This window comes from Falco biarmicus, chromosome 17 (genome assembly GCF_023638135.1).
Source record: "Falco biarmicus isolate bFalBia1 chromosome 17, bFalBia1.pri, whole genome shotgun sequence".
NCBI lineage: Eukaryota > Metazoa > Chordata > Aves > Falconiformes > Falconidae > Falco > Falco biarmicus.
Window position 1 is genome coordinate 6015194 of NC_079304.1, and position 18456 is coordinate 6033649.

An 18456-nucleotide genomic window follows, 5' to 3' on the forward strand; every position below is an offset into this window, starting at 1 on the left:
CTTGCATATGTCCAGGTTCATCAGGTGGTCTCAAAACTGATGTCCTCTTACAATGAGAAGGATTTCTTTTTCCCAGTCCTTGCTTTGAGGTTCACGGACTTGAGAGATGCAGGGAAAGTGATCACCAGTGAGAACTGAGGGGAAAAATTTGTTGAATACCTCAGCCTTCTCTGTGTCAGTTGCCAATAGTTCTCCTGTCTTATCTATCGGGACAGGATGGAGGTGTACATTTTCTACATTTTCTTTAATCTTTCTTTTCTGGCCAATGCACCTTTAGAAGCCCTCCTTACTATTCTTCACATCCCTTGCCAAATTCAGCTCCAGCTGTGCCTTAGCTTTCCTGATCCCATCCGTACACATCCAGACAGTGTCCCTATATTCTTCCCAGGATACATGTCCCTGGTTCCATGCCTGTGTATTTCCTCTTACCCTTTAGTTTGACCAGGAGGCCCTTAGTGAGCCATGCTGGTCTCCTGCCTTCCTTGCCTGATTTCTTACACGTGGGAATCAAGAGCTCTGGTGCATTAAGAAAAACATCCTTATAAGAGTTGCCAGGTCTGCACCCGAGTGCAGTTTCCCAGGGGGTCCCTAATTACATAATCAAGTGAAAGTTCACTCTCCTAGAACTCAGGGTCTTGGCTTCACTCTTCACCTGTCCCATACCATTCTCATAAAATGTTCATCTTCTCTGATGGAGGTGCTAATTTCCATCTGCACCCTTAGCAAGTCCCTTCTGAAATGTATATAATGGAAGATACAGAAAAGACTTTTCTTAAAATAAAACATAACAAGTCAGATCACCATCTTGGTAAAATAATGCTATTCTTTAGCTCATTTTCCAACCTACCTTCCCAGCCTTTATTACAAGGATCTGTTAATTTGCACTGACGAGTATTTGCGCTGAGGATGTGTGAAAAGTCATTTGAAAATGTGCATAGTCCCCAGCAGTGTTCAGTCCCTATCATCTGATAATTTATTCTAGGGATGCCTTGCTCAGTCCCTGGAATTTATTTAATTTAATTAACTTTTGTCTACTAAAGATGTAGGTCTTACACCTGCAGTACAATCAATCTCACCTGTGCTTACTAGTAACAGTCGTTATCAGGCATTTGTTTTCAAGTGTGAGGCTGTTCAAAGGCAACTGTCATTACGGCTACACTTTTTCATCCCTAAAATGCTTTCTTTATTGAGTCTTTCCTTCAAATCCTTGTAGCTGTGTTATGTTTGTAAAGACTGTATCTGGCTACAGTTTTTGCCAATGCTAATATTCCCTCATTACTATTCATCAGCTTGACTTCCAATAATGCTTTATGTGCTGCTATACACTTCCTTTCCCAATTTTCCTTTTTTGTGGATTAAGCCAGGAGTAGGCACAAGTGTGTGTCTATTTTTTCCTGCATCTAACAAATGTCTTAGTCTATGGCATATTTGAAACCATCCACGCTGCCTGTGCTCCACCAGATATTTACATCCTAGCTAGTGCTCTAGTTGTACCTCTAGCCCCCACATCTTGCTGAGCTGTGTGAACAGTAATGCCCAATATGAACTTATTCCCTACAGTACTCAAGGACAGCATTAACTCTGGAGCATCAGCATAAGCTCCCAGGTTACCACTGCTGCCTCAGCAGTCATCAGCTTCACTTCCTCATTCCTCCTTTTGCCTCAGACCTTTCCTTTTCGGCTACCACCAAAACTCTTTCGTGTTTCTGGCTCTTCCAAAGAGTGACGTTACCCTTTAAGGATAAGAGAAAAAATCCCTAGCAAGCTCTTCAGATTACATTGATAGATCAGATTTCAAGAGTTCCCCTACAGTTCAGACCAGCACACACAACTGCAATTTTGCCTGCCACTGTAGTATGGTATCATATGATTTTTTAGGGTTATATGGACATTTTCATCTAATTTTCTGCAATTGTAAGGAAACAAAACATATTAATAAACATGCCCCTGCCTATTCCTTTTTTGTGACTCTACAGTTTGAGAATTTTTACCTTGACAATAGTCAGTGCCTAGCTCAGAACATAGAAAATGTTTTGTGACGTGTATGTCTGTGGAAGGTTAGGGGAAAACGTTTTACATGCTTTTTCAAACTAGACATCTGAAACTGCATTGTTCAATCTCTAAATTAAACACAGATCTCAACCAATTTGGTGATTTGACTGCAAGACAGGATCATTAAGCTTTTTATCAGTCCCATGCTTTTCTCTGTTCAAACATTTTTCCATGAATTGTTAACCTCAGAATTGAGCATAGCCTAGTCACCCTTTAGACTCCACCATGATCTTTACTGATCAAACTTCTGATCTCAAATGCAAAGTCAAAGACTTGTTTTCACGAATCTATGATGATCTGGGCTTAATAAATCCTATATTATCAGATATTCCAATAGCTTATCAGTAGGTAAGTCTAAAATGGTATTTTTAATTGGCTGATTACATTTACATGCAATATGACGGAAAGAGCTGCATGAAGTTCAGCACCTATGCCACCCTGGTTAATTGTTCACTTTAAAATACACATTTGCTTTACTATTGTAAGTACATGTGAGCTTATGTACTGCGATATGCCAGCTTGCTTACCAATCTCCATTTTCACCTCCAGTCTCCCCGGCCTCAGCAGAGCCTCATCAATCAGGTCAGGTCTGTTGGTCATTCCTAAATTCAAAAGTTAAAAACAAAATAAGCATTATCTGAGCTTACTAAGTGGGTCTCCAACTCCTGAAGACAGCCCACAGAGGTAAGAAGATACCTCAAAGAGTCTCAAGAAAACAGACAAAAAAATACCCATCTTCAGAAATATTGCAGAAGTCATGCCCTGAAGCAGAGTCAGGGCAATAGGGATCAAACCCGTACTTGTGACTGTATCTGCAGGGCTCCCAGCACCAGGACAACCAGACAACACAGCCGGAGAAGCCCCACTCCTTCATATGCCAATACATCAATGCACATAATTCCCTGCAAGTTTTCTCAGCCTACAAAACACTTGTTATCAGAAGCTGAAGGAGGAAATTGTTGAAAGCAACAGTATCAGCCAATTAGAGCACTATCTCCCTTTAAAACTGCTACTGATGCTTGTCAGATAGCAGACGTTCAGTTTGGATTAGTCCAAACAGAACCAATACCGGTAAAGATAACCTAGCTGACCTGCAATGATGAAATACCAGCAATTTTCAGCCAGACCCCTTAACAGAGAAAGTAAGCACCATCATTCATACCAATCACTAGGATGTTATTCAGCTGCTCTACTCCATCAATTTTAGACAGCAACTGGTTCACAACAGTATCATGGACTCCAGTGCTACCCGCCATGCTTCCTCTCTGCTTGCAGATTGCATCAATCTCATCAAAAATGATGATGTGCACACCGCTGTTTGCTCCAAGCTATTGGAAAGAAAAACACGTCAGGAATGACACATGTCAACACTGAAAGCAATTCAAACAAAACTAACCTCAACAAGCTCAGCCACACAGATACAGAACATTGGTACCTCCATGTGTTTTTAATATCACCTATTATATATGTATCAGGCCCCTTTCCAGAATAACATCTTGCCATCCTCCAAAATAGGGCAGTTAGTGGGCTTTGCCCAAACATAGGACTCCACAGCTGACACTGGTAAGAGAAGCAGCGTTTCAAGGACGAGGAGTAGACTGAACCAGAAAAGCACCAGCCTAAAGCTGGAATACACAGCTCAAAGGGTCACAGTACTCAGGATCTGGGAAAGCCCTCTGAAAGGGAGATGGAGAAGAAAGCACACCTGTGGAGGAATGTACCCAATGGGGGACATAGCCCAGCTTGTACTGAATGCAGTAAATACACGGCTTGCCAGACTATCTTTGCTCTCAATATTTTTAAAGGAGCCCATTCGTTCAATGTGATCAGGAAAAGAACCGCTTATTTCCAGGTTCACTCAAAGGTGAAGCAGTTACAGCTGGTAAGAGAACAGCATACTTTTTGTGACCGTATTATGAAGCTTTTTCCCTTCAAATTCCACCTCTAAAACATCTTTTGTGGACAGCGGAGACCACATTAACACTGGGTAAATGTGCTGTCACTGGCAATCTGCCCCAGACACAAGTCATTACAATACCAACCTTTTCGAGACCTTTTTAATCTTACAACTTGTCATCAGGACCATCCCCTCCAGCCAATATAAAGTCTATTTTAACAGGTGTGTTATTGCAAAGGAGAAGAAGCTCACAGCTTTCAGTTATATTGCAAAAAGCAGAAAGAAGGTGATTGTTTACATCAGTATGGGTTACCATGCAAAGCCGACTTACTGAGTAATCTTCTGCAGAAGAAAATTAAATGATTTCAAGCCACTAGTAAAATCTGTAGATTTTAATAGATATTTATTATATAATATAAATATATCATTATATTATTATAAATAATATTAGATATTTATTTACTATATATTTATATAAGGCATAAATAAAATTAAGGGATACAATGTCCTCTGCTAACGTCTTCTAAAAAGACTTCCCTATATTTAACCGTGACTTGCCTGACATTGTATTTTCTTTACCAGAAAATCTATCAAAATTAAGTGGTCCACAGCAGGGAAACATTACCATAGCACACCTAAGTACTTACACCTTCAAACTAAAGACTGTACTTTTGATAGCCAGCTAAAGTAATGGATAAAAAAAAAAACAAACAAGTTTGGAAAAAACATTCTCTTTATCTCCACTTCCAGTTTCAAAAATTTGTACACTCTAGTTTCAAGACATTAGTCTCATCCATCAGTTTTCTGCTGAGAAAAATTAGTGATGCAGCAATTATAACACTTCAAGGATTACAATATCCTCATACTAACAAGCCTGTAACCCCAAAACCTGAAATTGTGAAAGCCTAATTTGAAATTCATCCTATGTTATGGTCCACCTGAATTCAGTAGCAAAATCCAAATAGACTAATGGTCTCTGCCACAAAAAAATAAAGAAGAAGGAACTTTGCTATCCCATTTTTAAGCACTTTTTGAGCAGGTGACACACCACATAATACAAAGCACAGCAGGATGGGCCCTACTGCGTTACTTTAGAATAACTCTGCATGGCATCTAAACAAATTGTCCATCTTCAGCATAGCCAGCTAGAAAACCAGCTACCTTTTCAGGTTCTAAGACCTTTTTTTCAACTGAGAATGTGACTCTGTAGAACGTTAATATTCAGTGACTTGCAAGGAATAACTATAATCGCAAGCTAAGCAGTGACTCAGTCTTTTAACGCAAGCAGTAATTTTCTGATTATAAACCTCCTTTCCAGCCATTCTTTAGGCACATTCATACTGACCATGCTACTTATCTATGTTTACATTACCCTTCTTTGTTCTTCTTCTGCATCAGCAAACAGCTTGCGGATATTGGCCTCAGATTCACCCACATATTTATTGAGGATTTCTGGACCATTGACCACCTTTGGTTCTCTGGCATTCAGCATCTTCCCAATCTGTCTCGCCATAAGTGTTTTACCACAGCCTGGAGGTCCATACAAGAGAATGCCTTTCACATGCTTGCAGCCTAGAACAAGAGAGAACAAGTTTAGAAAGCAGGCTTACGATGGAAACAGCAATAAAGAGGAAATTGCTGCTTACAGTAGAGGTGCTACAGGGATCTGGCAGGGATGTGCATTAGCCTTAGCTCTGCTCAGTGCCTTCCTTTATCAGTGAAATTCAAACAAAGAATTGCCAGACTGAATCAGAGTCATTACAGTGATCCAGCAAGGGTCAGGAAAAAGAACCCACAGAACAGCACAAATGCTCTCCCATGCATTAGGCATGCCAAGTTAATGGCTAAGGACTGAAAGTGTGATTTATGATTTCTGGTCAGTAATAGAAAGCAACAGGGACCACTTAGTGAACATGTGAATAAGATACTTTTCAGTTCAATAAAACCCAAGTGTAGGTCCCAGCAATACTGATGATGCCCAGATAGTGAGGGGCTGCAGATACTTTTTTTTACATCCTCATATGCCCTGAACACCAAGCAAAGATGTACTAGCAATTTAGGACAAGCACGTACTGTATATGGTTCATCTCTCTCCTAGAGGGACACACAGTGCCTACAAAGGGAGCCTTCCTTCACAGAAGGGTTTCAACTGAGTTTAATTTTCAGGTATGTAAGGAAAATGAAGCATCAGACCGTCAGAATTACTCAGTTGACGGTGAGCTCCCCATGTAGACACAGATCAAACACCTTAATCTGGTTCTTGAAAGAGAAAACAAGGAATATCATGTAATAACGCCTAACTTTTTACTCCGGTATTGAGGCTTTAATGAGTCCCATATAATACATGGCGCTCTGATTGCAAGTTCATACAACAAATACTGAGAAAACTGAAAAAGGCTTCTAACAACCACCAGAACTGTCAGCCCCAAAAGCTTGACCTGTAATTAGAAAGACCTGAAACACTCTAATTTATTCAAAGAACACGACTTTGAACGCTGGCATGAGCACTGGCATTTAAATTCTATTCTCTAGGGAAACAGAGGATACAATGGTTGCAAGCTAATGCTGGACACATCCCAGTCAGCAACAGGCACGTTTCCTCAGTGTGCACACAACTGATAGAGGTTCCCCAGAGCAAACAAGAATCATTTCCCTGAAGGACTTGTGGAATTTTGCGTATATAGCTCATGAGCCCCAGACTATTTTATCAACTTTCTTAATATCCTCATGCCTTATACTACACTAAGAGAGGTCGCAGCACCAGCATGTGTCCCTTATGAAGTTTTATTCACTTAGTGGGACTAGCAGCATACACAAAAGCACTAGCCAGACAGAAAAGATAACTGCATCAAGACAAAACCTTTTCCCTGGGAGCAATCCTAAGGGGCTGGTGCTGGAAAAAGCTGAAATAGGAGAGCCGAGATCATGTATCAGCACCAAGTTTTAAACACAGAGCATCAGACTCGGGAAAAGCCTAAAGAAGTAGAAAGTCACAGTATAGTATCATAGCTGAGGCAACTGAAAAAAAGAACAGTGAAGAAAAATAGAAGTTACCTAGAAAAGACACGGGAGCTATATACTGCCCAATTTAAAAGACATGTACAAGACAGATTCAGGATCAGAGCAAGTTTGGATATTGTCTGCTCACAGAGTGGTAAGGAAATAAAAGTAGTATGTAACTGATTTTGTCTAGCTCCTTGTACTTCCAGCAGACCTTTTTCTATTTTCCAGTGGATACTGAAGGTCAAAGAGTAAACACAAAACTACAAGTAAACAAATTTATTTTCAACATTTAGGACACAGCAGGTATTTCAGTAACTTACATCTTCCTGAGCAATTTCCAGCACAATAAAAACTATTAGGTTCCTCACTGTATCACTTCAACTTTGCCCATGAAAAATAAAGATGTGCAGATAGCAAAATACTAAGCCTACATGGACTCAGGGTAAGTGTCCTTCTCCTTCAAGTGTTTTAGACTGCCTTGGCCACACATAACACCAACAAGCAGCCAACAGACTCCAGCATCTACTGCCCTTCCTCTAGAGGTGTAACTCATGTCACTGTCAACCTCGGCGACCAGACCAGTGAGGACATCCCAAGGAAAGGGACCTTGAGGAAGCTGTACCACTCTAGCCCATGGGAAAACAGCACATCTGGAATCTGCCTCAATAAAAATCTTGACTCTGAACACAAGTGTTTAATTACAGAAGTAGGGAATTCAGTAGCACCTTTTCCTTTTCCCTTGCTCCATCTCACTGCTGCACAAGATCCCTACACGTGCTCCAGACAAGCGAGGGACACAAGACCACTGTATTTGAAGATAAAAAAACTCTATGTTTTATTTCAAGAAATTTTATTTAAAACCTTAGAAATCTTTAAGCATTAATTGTCTGAGGTAAAAAGCAACAAGTTAATTAGTGGAAACTGCTCCATGCTGTGAATGACACTCGTAATTCATTCATTATGTACCACGTTCTTGCAGTTTGCCTTTTTTAAGGATGCGGACCATCCCACAAGAGCCCTGCAGTGCTTAAGATAGACATTAAAGGAAAATCCAAAAGCAGCACAGATGGCACAGAGCTCAGACTTAAGAGGACCCGAGTTCAGTCTCTACCATCGTCAAAAGTTTAACAAGTTTGGGCACACAGAGTTATTTGTCACCCACACAGCATGACTTCCCTTCTGGTTTCTGGCTCATCTCAGCTACGTGGTAAGCTCACCCCACACAACTGTCTCCTCACAGCTGCACAGACCTCACAGCAACATTCTGCCTTTAAAGAACAAGTACTTTGCTCCTTTATTAACTTACTGATACTCAACTGTGATTTCACTTACTCCTGAACAGTATAATGATAAAGAATTAATTTCAATCTGAATAAATTGCTCACTACAAAATAATTTGTATTATTCACATGCACTGCTCTCTCTCTTTCAGGTTGTTCATACACTGAAATGAAGTTTCAGGACAGAACACTGCTATGAGGAATGTCTGATCCCTACCAAAACCCCCAAGAGCAATAGTGCTGCACTGAGTAAGCATGGTAATAAAGCTGAAAGATTTTTCTGGGCTTCTCTGCAGATAAAAAATTTACTATAAATATCAAGAGATCTAGCTAAGAAGAATTCATTAGTCAACTTTCAGGCATCTACAAGTCAAAAAACATAAACAACATATACTGTCAGTAAAGACAAATTTCACACAGGAATGAATGAGGCATAGATAAATTAAAAGCTATTCCTGTCAAATCAATGTCACAAAAGGTATTGTTAACGTGTTTTGTGGAGGAACATGATCACCTATGTAGCCAAACAGCACAAACCAGGATTTCAATGATGAGTGATGCTTTGAAGGGAAATCCCAAGCAAACTGATGCTCAAACAGCTCCACTGCGCTCAGGCAAGAGAGGCTATCAAAAGGCTATCGGCAAGTCAGGGCACATGTACACAAACAGGCCTGGGAGCATCCTGAAAGAGGCAGGAAAATTGTGCTGTAGAGTATTTTTCTCTAGTGCACTTTCAAAAAAGAACCATGAAGAGCACTCTGCTCCTTCCCCCCTCCCCAGTTTTCCTGCAACTCATGATCTCTCTCCTAGAAGGAGGTACAACCTAGTTATATCCACTAGAAGCTTCTCTTATACAACCCAAAAAACCTGAACTTCTTTACAAGCTCAAATATTTTCCTCCTCTGTGCGAGCTAACATACAGCCTTAGCAAAGGGCCAAGGCTGTAACACACTGCACCTGAAGTCTCATTTCCCATAGTGGGAGCATATGGAAACCAAAAGGCAAACTGGCATGGTTACGGCTGGGTGACTCTGGGAAAACAAAACAAATTTGCTTAGAAAGCCTCCTAGGATTTTTGCCCTCTTCCTATTCCTCAAACTTGCCTATTATGAGAAAGCATTACTTCTTATCCGATAAATAAAAAAAATAAAAGACAGAAGCTGCTGCAGGAAGAAAGAAAGAAGGCTGGTCAAAGGCAGGCCACTGCTTCAGCAGCCTGCCAAAGTCCTCGGCTGTACAGTGCCATTAGCTACTCACCCCCCTAGAGCAAAAATACCAGCTCTGGGGCACAGCACGTTCCCCGAGAACCTGACAGCTACAAACCTGACCCAGACAAGCTCGGCCAGTGTTGGGCAGCCCACGTTCAGTCTTTAGCAAGTACCACCACACATGTGTTCCCCCACATCTGAGCATCAAGGACATTACTGACCATCTGCTGCAAGATTTGATTGCCACTGAATGGGCAACATTAAAAGCTGGGTCTTAATCATGTGGAAGAACATTCCTGAAACCAAAGCAATTAGTTCCTTTTCAAATAAAACTGCCACAAGCTACTCCAGTAGAGATTTCCCTGTATAGCTACATTCACCTGGCTAAAATTAAAGTTTTAAATACAAGCAGGACTTTATTAAAATAGACAGGTGATGACAAACTACAAATGTTATGTCTCAAATCACAGTGGGATGCTATGCACCACAGAGGAATTTTGATTAAGTTTATCTCCCTTTTGCTGATTTCACCAATGCAGCCCAAATGTCAATACTATTATGAGAATTTTATAAACACAAATTATTAGCAGTGCAGACATCTCTAACTCGTTAAGCTTACCATTAGGAGTCCCAATCAAAGGTCACGCCTGTAACCTGATACTTAATTATGCAATTTAATGACATACAGTTAGAGGCTGAATAAGTATGTTAGCAAGAACTAAAAAATACCCAATATGGGAAACATTCTACACAAAGCATCACGGAAAAATCATAAAACCTAGTAAGAATTGGAAACTTACTCGTGTTACCAAGAGAAGTCAAACACTATTTTGAACCAGAATGTCACTTACCCGAAGACAAGACAAAGTTTATTTGTTCAACTCTCACTATTCACTTCTTTTGAAAGATCAGAAGAAATGTTTTAGTATAATAGGGATTTTCTACTTGGGAGTGTAATTCCCCTTTTAATTAAAATCAAAGCATTCTGGTGTGATTGTATCATTCAGATGCATGTATTGGGAATCTGCATTGATAGTAAAGTACCGATCCCGAATACATCAGTGAGAGATTCTTATCTTTGCACATTAATCTTCAAGCAGGTTGGGGTAAGATTAGGGTTACCAGACTTCACACAGACAAAATTTCCCCAAAAATATAGCTGGGTGGAATTTCCCCCTCCTCTCATCCTAAGCCCAGCATTATTCCAGCCTACATCACAGCCTCCAGTTAATATTCCTGCAGGATTTACATGCTACCAACAAGCAGCAAGACTTAAGTAACTTGTTTCTGCTTCTCTATCAAAGCTGAAACAGGGAAGGGCTACACCTGAAACAGAAGGTTTTATTTTAATTGGACTCTCAATAGCCAGTTTATTTGATTTATCAATTCATTGTAAAGAGAAGACAACCAAGTCAGTAAGTTCTTCCTAGATCTTTGAAAACAGCTTTCTCATCATATCTTGTCTGGCTGTGAGAAGTTTAATGCACAGATATATATATATATATAGACAATACCTAGATTTATGACAAGGGCGGGACATTTATCAATTTCTGATGGAATGTGATAAAAAATAAATCAGCTTTAGAGAAGCTTCCAACTGAACGCTTTTGGCTACACAAACAATATCATGACTCTCAAAAAAAGGGATTTTGGTAAGAGTATATACTTTAAAGACTGGTTTGTTTTGTAAGTCATCACTGTCACAAAGAGTAAATGCCTGTGCCTCTTAATAAAGGAACTACAAAAATTTAGCTAATTTAAGACAAAGATTATGCAGAGCTGTTGGATGGATTGCTGAACACAGCAGCTGATATTTACAGTCGTATCCCACCTGGATGTTAATAGCTATAAATCTCATCAGCATTTTCTACTTTTTGAAATAAACCTGGATCATTTCTGTCTACTTAGAATGTCAACATGATATAATTTGTAAATGACTTATGGAACACTTATCCACAGAGCATTACAGAGTAAATAACTATCAACATAACAGGGTCACTGGGATGTCTCAAGGCCTGGCCTTCCAGCTAGAGAAGGCCTGTGGCTGGCAAGCAGTGGTGGTGATGCCTGCTGACTAACACCACAACTGCAGCCGTATGAAGTAAGAGCAAAAGTCTTCTCAGGATCTCGTAATGACTATGGCCATCAACACAGAAACGCAAAAATTCCTTGCAGCGCATTTGCTGGGAAGTCCCTTCTCTCCCTTCCAAGCCTGCCATCCACAACCTTCACTTCAAATTTCCACATTCCTGCGTTGAAAGAACATTTTTTCTTTCCTGGCCATGCGGAATTTTGAAGCCCCCTCCCATATCACTCCCACTGGGCTCTTTCCAAGGCTGAAGATTTTCAAACCAATTTACTCTGTGTACAGAAGCTTTTCTGATCCAACCTCCTGATGCCCTCCTCTGATTTTTTTCCCGTTTTACTGCATCCTTTCCAAGACAAAGGCCAAGACCGCATCCAGCAATTCAATATGTGAACAGATTACAGATTTACACAGTGGCATACTTATGTTCTGGGGTTTTTTTGGGGGTGTGTGTGTATTTAATTCTTGTTAATAATTACCAAATTCAAGTAGGAATTGACTGACCCCTGCTGCACCTTTGAGTAATTGTTTTCATAGATCTAGTATAGCCCCAAAATTTTGCTCAAGTGGAAAATCAGCACAGCCAACATTTTACAAGTTGTGATTTTCATGCCCACCCTTTTTCACTGATCAAAGGTTTGTTTTGTTGTTTTATTGCTGAGTCACTCAGTCTTGGGAAGTCCTTCTGCAGAACCACAGAACAGTTGAGGCTGGGAGGGACCTCAGGAGATCATCTCATTCAACCCCATGGTGCAAAGCAGGTTCACCTACCGCAGGCTGCCCAGTGCATCAGCCACTTCTCACAGTTCTGTGTCATCTGCAGACTTGCTAAGGGTGCTCTGTCCCATCCTCCAGGTCACTAATGAAGAAGTTAAACACTACCGGCCCAGTATGAACACGTGGGATACACCACTAGTGACTGGCCTCCGTAAGGGCATTGTGCTGTTAATCACAGCTCTCCAAGCCTAGCAAGCCGAGCCAGTTTTCAGTCCACCATGCTGCCCACTTAGCTAGTCCATCTTCCATCGGATTTTCTACGAGGCTGTTACAGCAGTGTTGAGAGCCTTAATACATTTAAGATAAACATCCACAGCTCTCCCCTTATTCCCTGAGCTACTGATTTCATTGCAGAATGCTATCAGGTTGGTTAAACAGAATTTCTACTACAGAAAACCACGCTGACCACTCACGATCACCTCCTAGTCCTTCATTTGTCTGGAAATGGTCTCCATAATTAGTTGCTCCATCACCTTTCCAGAGACTGAGGATGAGGCAGACAGGTCTGTAGTACCTGGCTTCCCCTGCCCTTCTTGGAGATAGGAATAACATTTGCTTTCTTTCAGTCCTCAAGAACATTTCCCGATTGCAATAATCTTTCAAAGAGAATTGAGATGGCCTCACAATGATACAGGCCAGCTTCCACAGCACTCATGGATGCATCCATCAAACCCCAAATGCAATGCAGCCTTCAGTTTCGATTCATTTCAACTGTCTCCTTTCTCAAGTAATTCACAAACAAGCTAAACAGCAGAGAACTCTACAGAACGTGACTGCGACTCTTCTCCACTGTGAGTGTGGACCAGCTATTCCTACAATTGTCCTCTCAACCATGTATCCAGCCACACATGACCTCTCCTCATGTTATTAGCTTCTTCACTTCCTCCAAGTTTCTATAATATGGGGGATGCTTGGGTGGTCTGAAATCAGTCTCTATGTCAGAGACTTCTTAGCTGTCCTCCCCCAAAGAAACTGCAGAGGTGCACTAACAAGCATGTGGAGAAAGAGTTAAGTGACCAAATTCAGTCCCACCAGCCACAGGGAACCATGTACGTGGAGTGAGCAGAGCAGTTAATTTTATCATCACATTAGGAGAAGACAGGAAAGCATTGGTCCACTTCTCAATAAAGAAGAAAAGCTAACAACAGAAAATGCTGAGTTCAAACTGCTAAATGCTTTCTTTTTTTTTTTTTTTTACACAAAGACTTCATGTGTTACGTGGCAGCTAATATTAGTATCAGTGACAAATGGGCAAGAATAGGAAAGAACAGTAGGAAAAGAAGAGACAGCCCACAACAGTATTAGATATTCGCAGATTTCCTGGACATGAACTTCACCCCAGAGCACTCAGAGTGGGTGAAATTATCTCAAAGTCACTGAGAACTGGGACAGGGTAGGGGAGACACTGAGGGGGGGAGAAAATGAAGGTCATCTATAATGTTATAACGTGAAAATGAAAAGAGCCATGGGGTTAGACTAAATCTTGAGGTGCCTTTCAATCTCAACTATTTTCTGATTGTGTGGTATAGACCCATCACTAATTTAATTCCTGGAAAATTCTGGCACAGTGTCTTTTTAAGTAGGCAGAAGAAAACAAGGATACAAGAAACAGCCAAAAGGAATTTATTAGATCAGCCTGAAATAACTTCCCTCTAGGAAAGAGCAGGAGGTCATACACAGAGGATTTGAGAACACAAATACAGCAACAGAGGGCGATTTAAAGTTTCATAAGGTATAAATAGTTCTTACACATCTTCATAAACACGTAGGAAAAACACAGGCTGAATGAAGTTAAAGGTAGATGAAAAGTAGATGGGAAAAGAAACCACAAGAAAGCACAAAGAGAAAGGATCCATCCTGAATTTACCAGTATGCAGCACTTTTATTAATAGCCTAGAAGATGGAACAGAATGCACTTACTAAATCTGCACATTACAAAGCCAAGATCTACAAATACACTGATGGTCAGGATTAAATTCATTTAAAAACAATGTAACCTGATGCACAAGTTTCTGAATTGGGGTAGGAATAATTAACTGCATGTTGCAAAACCAAAAAAATGTCATATTGAGGATTACAAACAGGCACCAAGGCACAAACACAACCTGCCAGTTGACCTGGAATCGACCAGCACCTCAGTTACCGTGCCCCGTTTTGGTCATCACACTTCTAAGCAATGAAGAATGACCAAGGGGAGAGAAACCACAAAGATCAGTGATCTAGAGGTTATGAGAAATGGCTTAAGAATCTGAGGTCTAGCATTGAGAATACTGAAGAGAAACATGAATAGACAAGTATCTAAAAGCTGCATCCAAAAACATGAGAGAACCAATATATGATGAACTGCTGCAAGACTGAGAACAAACACTTGAAAAATTTTGACAGTAAAGATGCTCTAAACAGTGGAATGGGCTGCCTTGGGAAGTTCTGGCATTTCTATCATCTCAGTTACAGGTTAGACATGTCTGACACTAATTCTTCATTAAAATTATCCTATTTTAAGAACAGACTGGATGAGATCCTTTCCATTATTCTTGTTCTCTTACAGTATCTGAGTACTTCAAGAACATTAATATATTAATTTTTAAGACAGCTTAAAAGACAAGCCTCCACTTCACAGGCAGAATCCAAGAAAGAAAATGATCTCTCAGTATCTGCTAATCTGAATGTTCATCTTGTCTTCTGTTAATACTTCACTTTTCTATAGTGAGCTGAACTTCAAAAATACAGACCACTGAAATCAATTGATCCCAAGAGGTCAGAGGACAAGTTAAGATGGTTACCATGAAATACAAATTACCTTGGAAAAGTCTGATTTAACCTACTTAATGATAGTAACAGGAGAGGATGGGGAATTTGGGCTCCATTTCAGTCTCTTAAAAGGAACGTGATCTGTAACACCAAATATTTCTGTATCTGTTATCAAACCATAACAACAAACAACACCACGTACATACAGAATCTGCTTTTTCAGTGGCCTTTACAATGACTAATGTGACACCTAAGTCATAAAAACCACTTCCCTGCTGGAAGTCAAGATTGTGTTTCAATGCATAGAGACACTAGAGTGTTCTTTAAAAAGGCCGACAAGGGTTCAGTACTAGCACTTTCTTTTCAGGTCTGAGAAAAGGTTTTTCAGTTGTGTAGAAATTTACAGCTCCAGGCACCAAATCTCAAGAACTTTAGTCCAAACAGCCAAATATCTGTTAAGTCAGAGGAGGAGGAAAAAAAAAAACACAAGAGAGAGAGAGAGAACAGTGTAAAAACAAGTATTCAAGCAATCATCTTAATGTTAGGCAATGACACAAACCATTGAATGAGCTGAATTTCAAGTCTCAGCAGAAAAAACCAGCATTTAACATGAATGCAAAGAAAGGGCTTATCTGCAGGAATAGTTTAGAAAAATATAGCATTTATCAAATAAAAGAAGGCACTTTAGCTTGAGCAAGAGGATGCTCTGAACTGCAACAAAGAGTAACCAAAATCAGGCTGCAGTTCACCATGAAGTTACACAGCTTCACTATGAGCTGGACATCACAGAGATCCAGAAAGGGCTTGAAAAGGAAGACAATTTCCTACAAACACGGCTTTTGTAGGGCTGTCGTTCAGAAAGAAAGTGACTGATAGCTTACCTCCATCAGTGCCCTGCAAGCGTAAAGTTCCTTTGTACGACAGTGAGGGATCATGGACTGCACTAAAAAGGAATGCCCCTTTTGTTTCAAGATACCTTCCTCAATCCTCATCCAGATAAGGATTTATTGCCATTTGGCAGTCACAAGATTATTACAAGTCAAGCATCAGGCAAAAGATAACAGCATCACCAACATTCATAATGCTAAAGAACCTCCAGTAAATGACTGTGAAACCGTAGCCTTAAAAGCAATCAGCTTAAATTGATGAAAGTCCTACTGCGGTTCAGAAGGGACCTTACCCCAGAGCCTTCCTGTAGCTATGTCCCATTAACCAACCATGGAGCTGATCTCGCTGAATGCTAACCCCTATAAATGGTTTTTATTAGCAGTAATTTTTGCTTCAAATCATATTAGCTCACTACAGAGCCATACAAGCCCAAAACTACCACTGTAGAGGTGGTAGATGTGCATACAGGAAAAGCATGGGTAGGGAAAAGTAAATTGCCCCCTTGCAGGGCAGCAGGGAGCTATGGCAAGGTTTAATGACTAGCTAAAGTTGATCTAGAATTTCTTTTCTGGGATAAACCAAAGATTGTAGCATCACAGTAGTATTTACACCCTTGGATGATACGGTTAACTGACATTGATCTATATACTTCAAACCCAGAACATTCCTTGGAAGTTAGATAAACCACACACAAATTGCAAGTAATTTTTGAAGGGTCTATAGAGCCTCTATGTAGTTACGGGACAGAAATATTTATTACATTTGGCATGGAAGTTGCAGTCTGTGAGCACTGGGCAAAAAACAGAAACGGGTAAGTACTAGAGCACCAGATAGCAAGCAAATTCTTTCTTTTCCTTTCCCAATAAATTATATACAAAGGTGAACAGCTGTCACACTGACATTTCAGATCTGAAATATAGTTAAGAGCAAGTTATAACTAAGGCAAAGAAAATGAATGTCAAAGTTTTGTTTTTCCAAATTTCAGATAAGCTCTTTAGCCCTAGGGTTAATCAGAGAGCTAGAGAGCTCTGTTTGGAGTCTAACTTCTCACCAGAAAAATGTTTCTTTGTGCAGTATGTGTGTAAACACGCAAAAGTAAGACTATATGTATTTATATAAATCATATGGCACACCTTTAATTCATTGCCCAGGGTAATCAAAATACTAGTGGTCCTTCAGAGAATTTTCTTCCTGTATTAAGCAACACCAATTAACAAGAGGAACCATCTGAGTAGCATACCCTGCAAAGCAGCTCCACAACCTCACCCTGCAGTCAGCAAGGTTTCCGACCTTTTCCAAAGGTACCTGGTGGAGATGTAGGTCCTCGACAGAAAAGCTAGCTGCTGCACATCATTACCAAAGAGTGCCTAGCTGTCAGGTTAATTCAGCTCATGATAAAACCGAGGGAATGTAATCATTTTTTGACACACAACTGCTTAATGTGCTGCCAGATTGCATGCAGCCAGGGAAGCTGAATAGGTGAAGCTGTAGCAAAATGAAAACAAGCTCTAATTAGCACTATAGTGTACTAGCGTATTTCTCATCGCAGTCCAGTGGCACTGATGAGAATTCCCGAAGTTTAAATCTTCTGCCTTCACATATGGTCACAACTAAGGACTATGCTACAGCCATGAATACACGTGATAGTTGCTTCAAAAGGTAAAAATATTTCAAGTAAGGGATGCCAGTCCATCCAAAGGCCAGTTGTCAGCAACATTCCTGAACTGGACACAACAGAGCATCTAGATAAAAGCTTTTCTTTCCATAGCCAACACCATTTCTCTCATTTCCTCTCTCCACAGAGCAGCTAAATTTTTAACAAATTTAAGCATTTGATATTCTCAAGTAGAAGCAGAGAAGTTATAACTTGCTCACAGCCGCAAAAAACAGAAGAACCAGTATCAGCCCCCAGCAGGCCTTGGCTATCACATCAATATGAGGTAAAAAGACAGGAGAGAGAGAATCATGCACTAATTGGACTTAGCCTACAAGGTTTCTTCAGTGTTCCTCCGTAACTGTTCAAACCACAAGAAAAGACCTAATGCACCTCCACAAGCACTGGAAATGGACAGACTTCACACAACCACACACAAACAGGATGTGTCTTCTGATGAAAATCTGTTTTGTAATCAAAATCTTGATTGCTTCATTGGTGGGGAGAGGGAAGGTGGATCAAGAAATATAAACATACACAGAAATCATACAGCTATGGATTCCAAGTTTAAATATTAACTCACAGAGATTATATTCAGAGAACAAGGACCAGCTATAACATCCCCAGCCACTTCATGTGACAAAATAACATCTGCAGCTGCATGCTACTTACTAAAAATTAAAACCAGGCCGATTTATCTACCTGCCAGCACATGTTTACAAGGTAATGGGACTGCCTTTCCTTCCCCCAACACCCCAAAAAAGAAGTTATATTTAGAATCCGTGTTTTTATTTCACAAACTCAAAGATGTGTCACAGCCTGCACATCCTCTCCAGCATTTCAAATCTGACCAAGCATAG

At 40.3% G+C, this 18456-nt stretch overlaps 1 protein-coding gene across 6 annotated transcripts in view; it reads right to left on the reverse strand.

The window, feature by feature from the left end:
• Nucleotides 1-18456, reverse strand: part of NSF (N-ethylmaleimide sensitive factor, vesicle fusing ATPase) — a 75217-nt gene that overhangs the window by 25934 nt on the left and 30827 nt on the right. For all 6 annotated transcript variants that reach the window (XM_056362314.1, XM_056362317.1, XM_056362316.1 and 3 more), the window contains exons 9-11: nt 5322-5521; nt 3215-3380; nt 2580-2654 (exon numbers count right to left, since the gene is read on the reverse strand). In XM_056362314.1, the coding sequence (XP_056218289.1) occupies nt 2580-2654; nt 3215-3380; nt 5322-5521 (441 nt within the window). The remainder of the gene's footprint in view (nt 1-2579; nt 2655-3214; nt 3381-5321; nt 5522-18456) is intronic.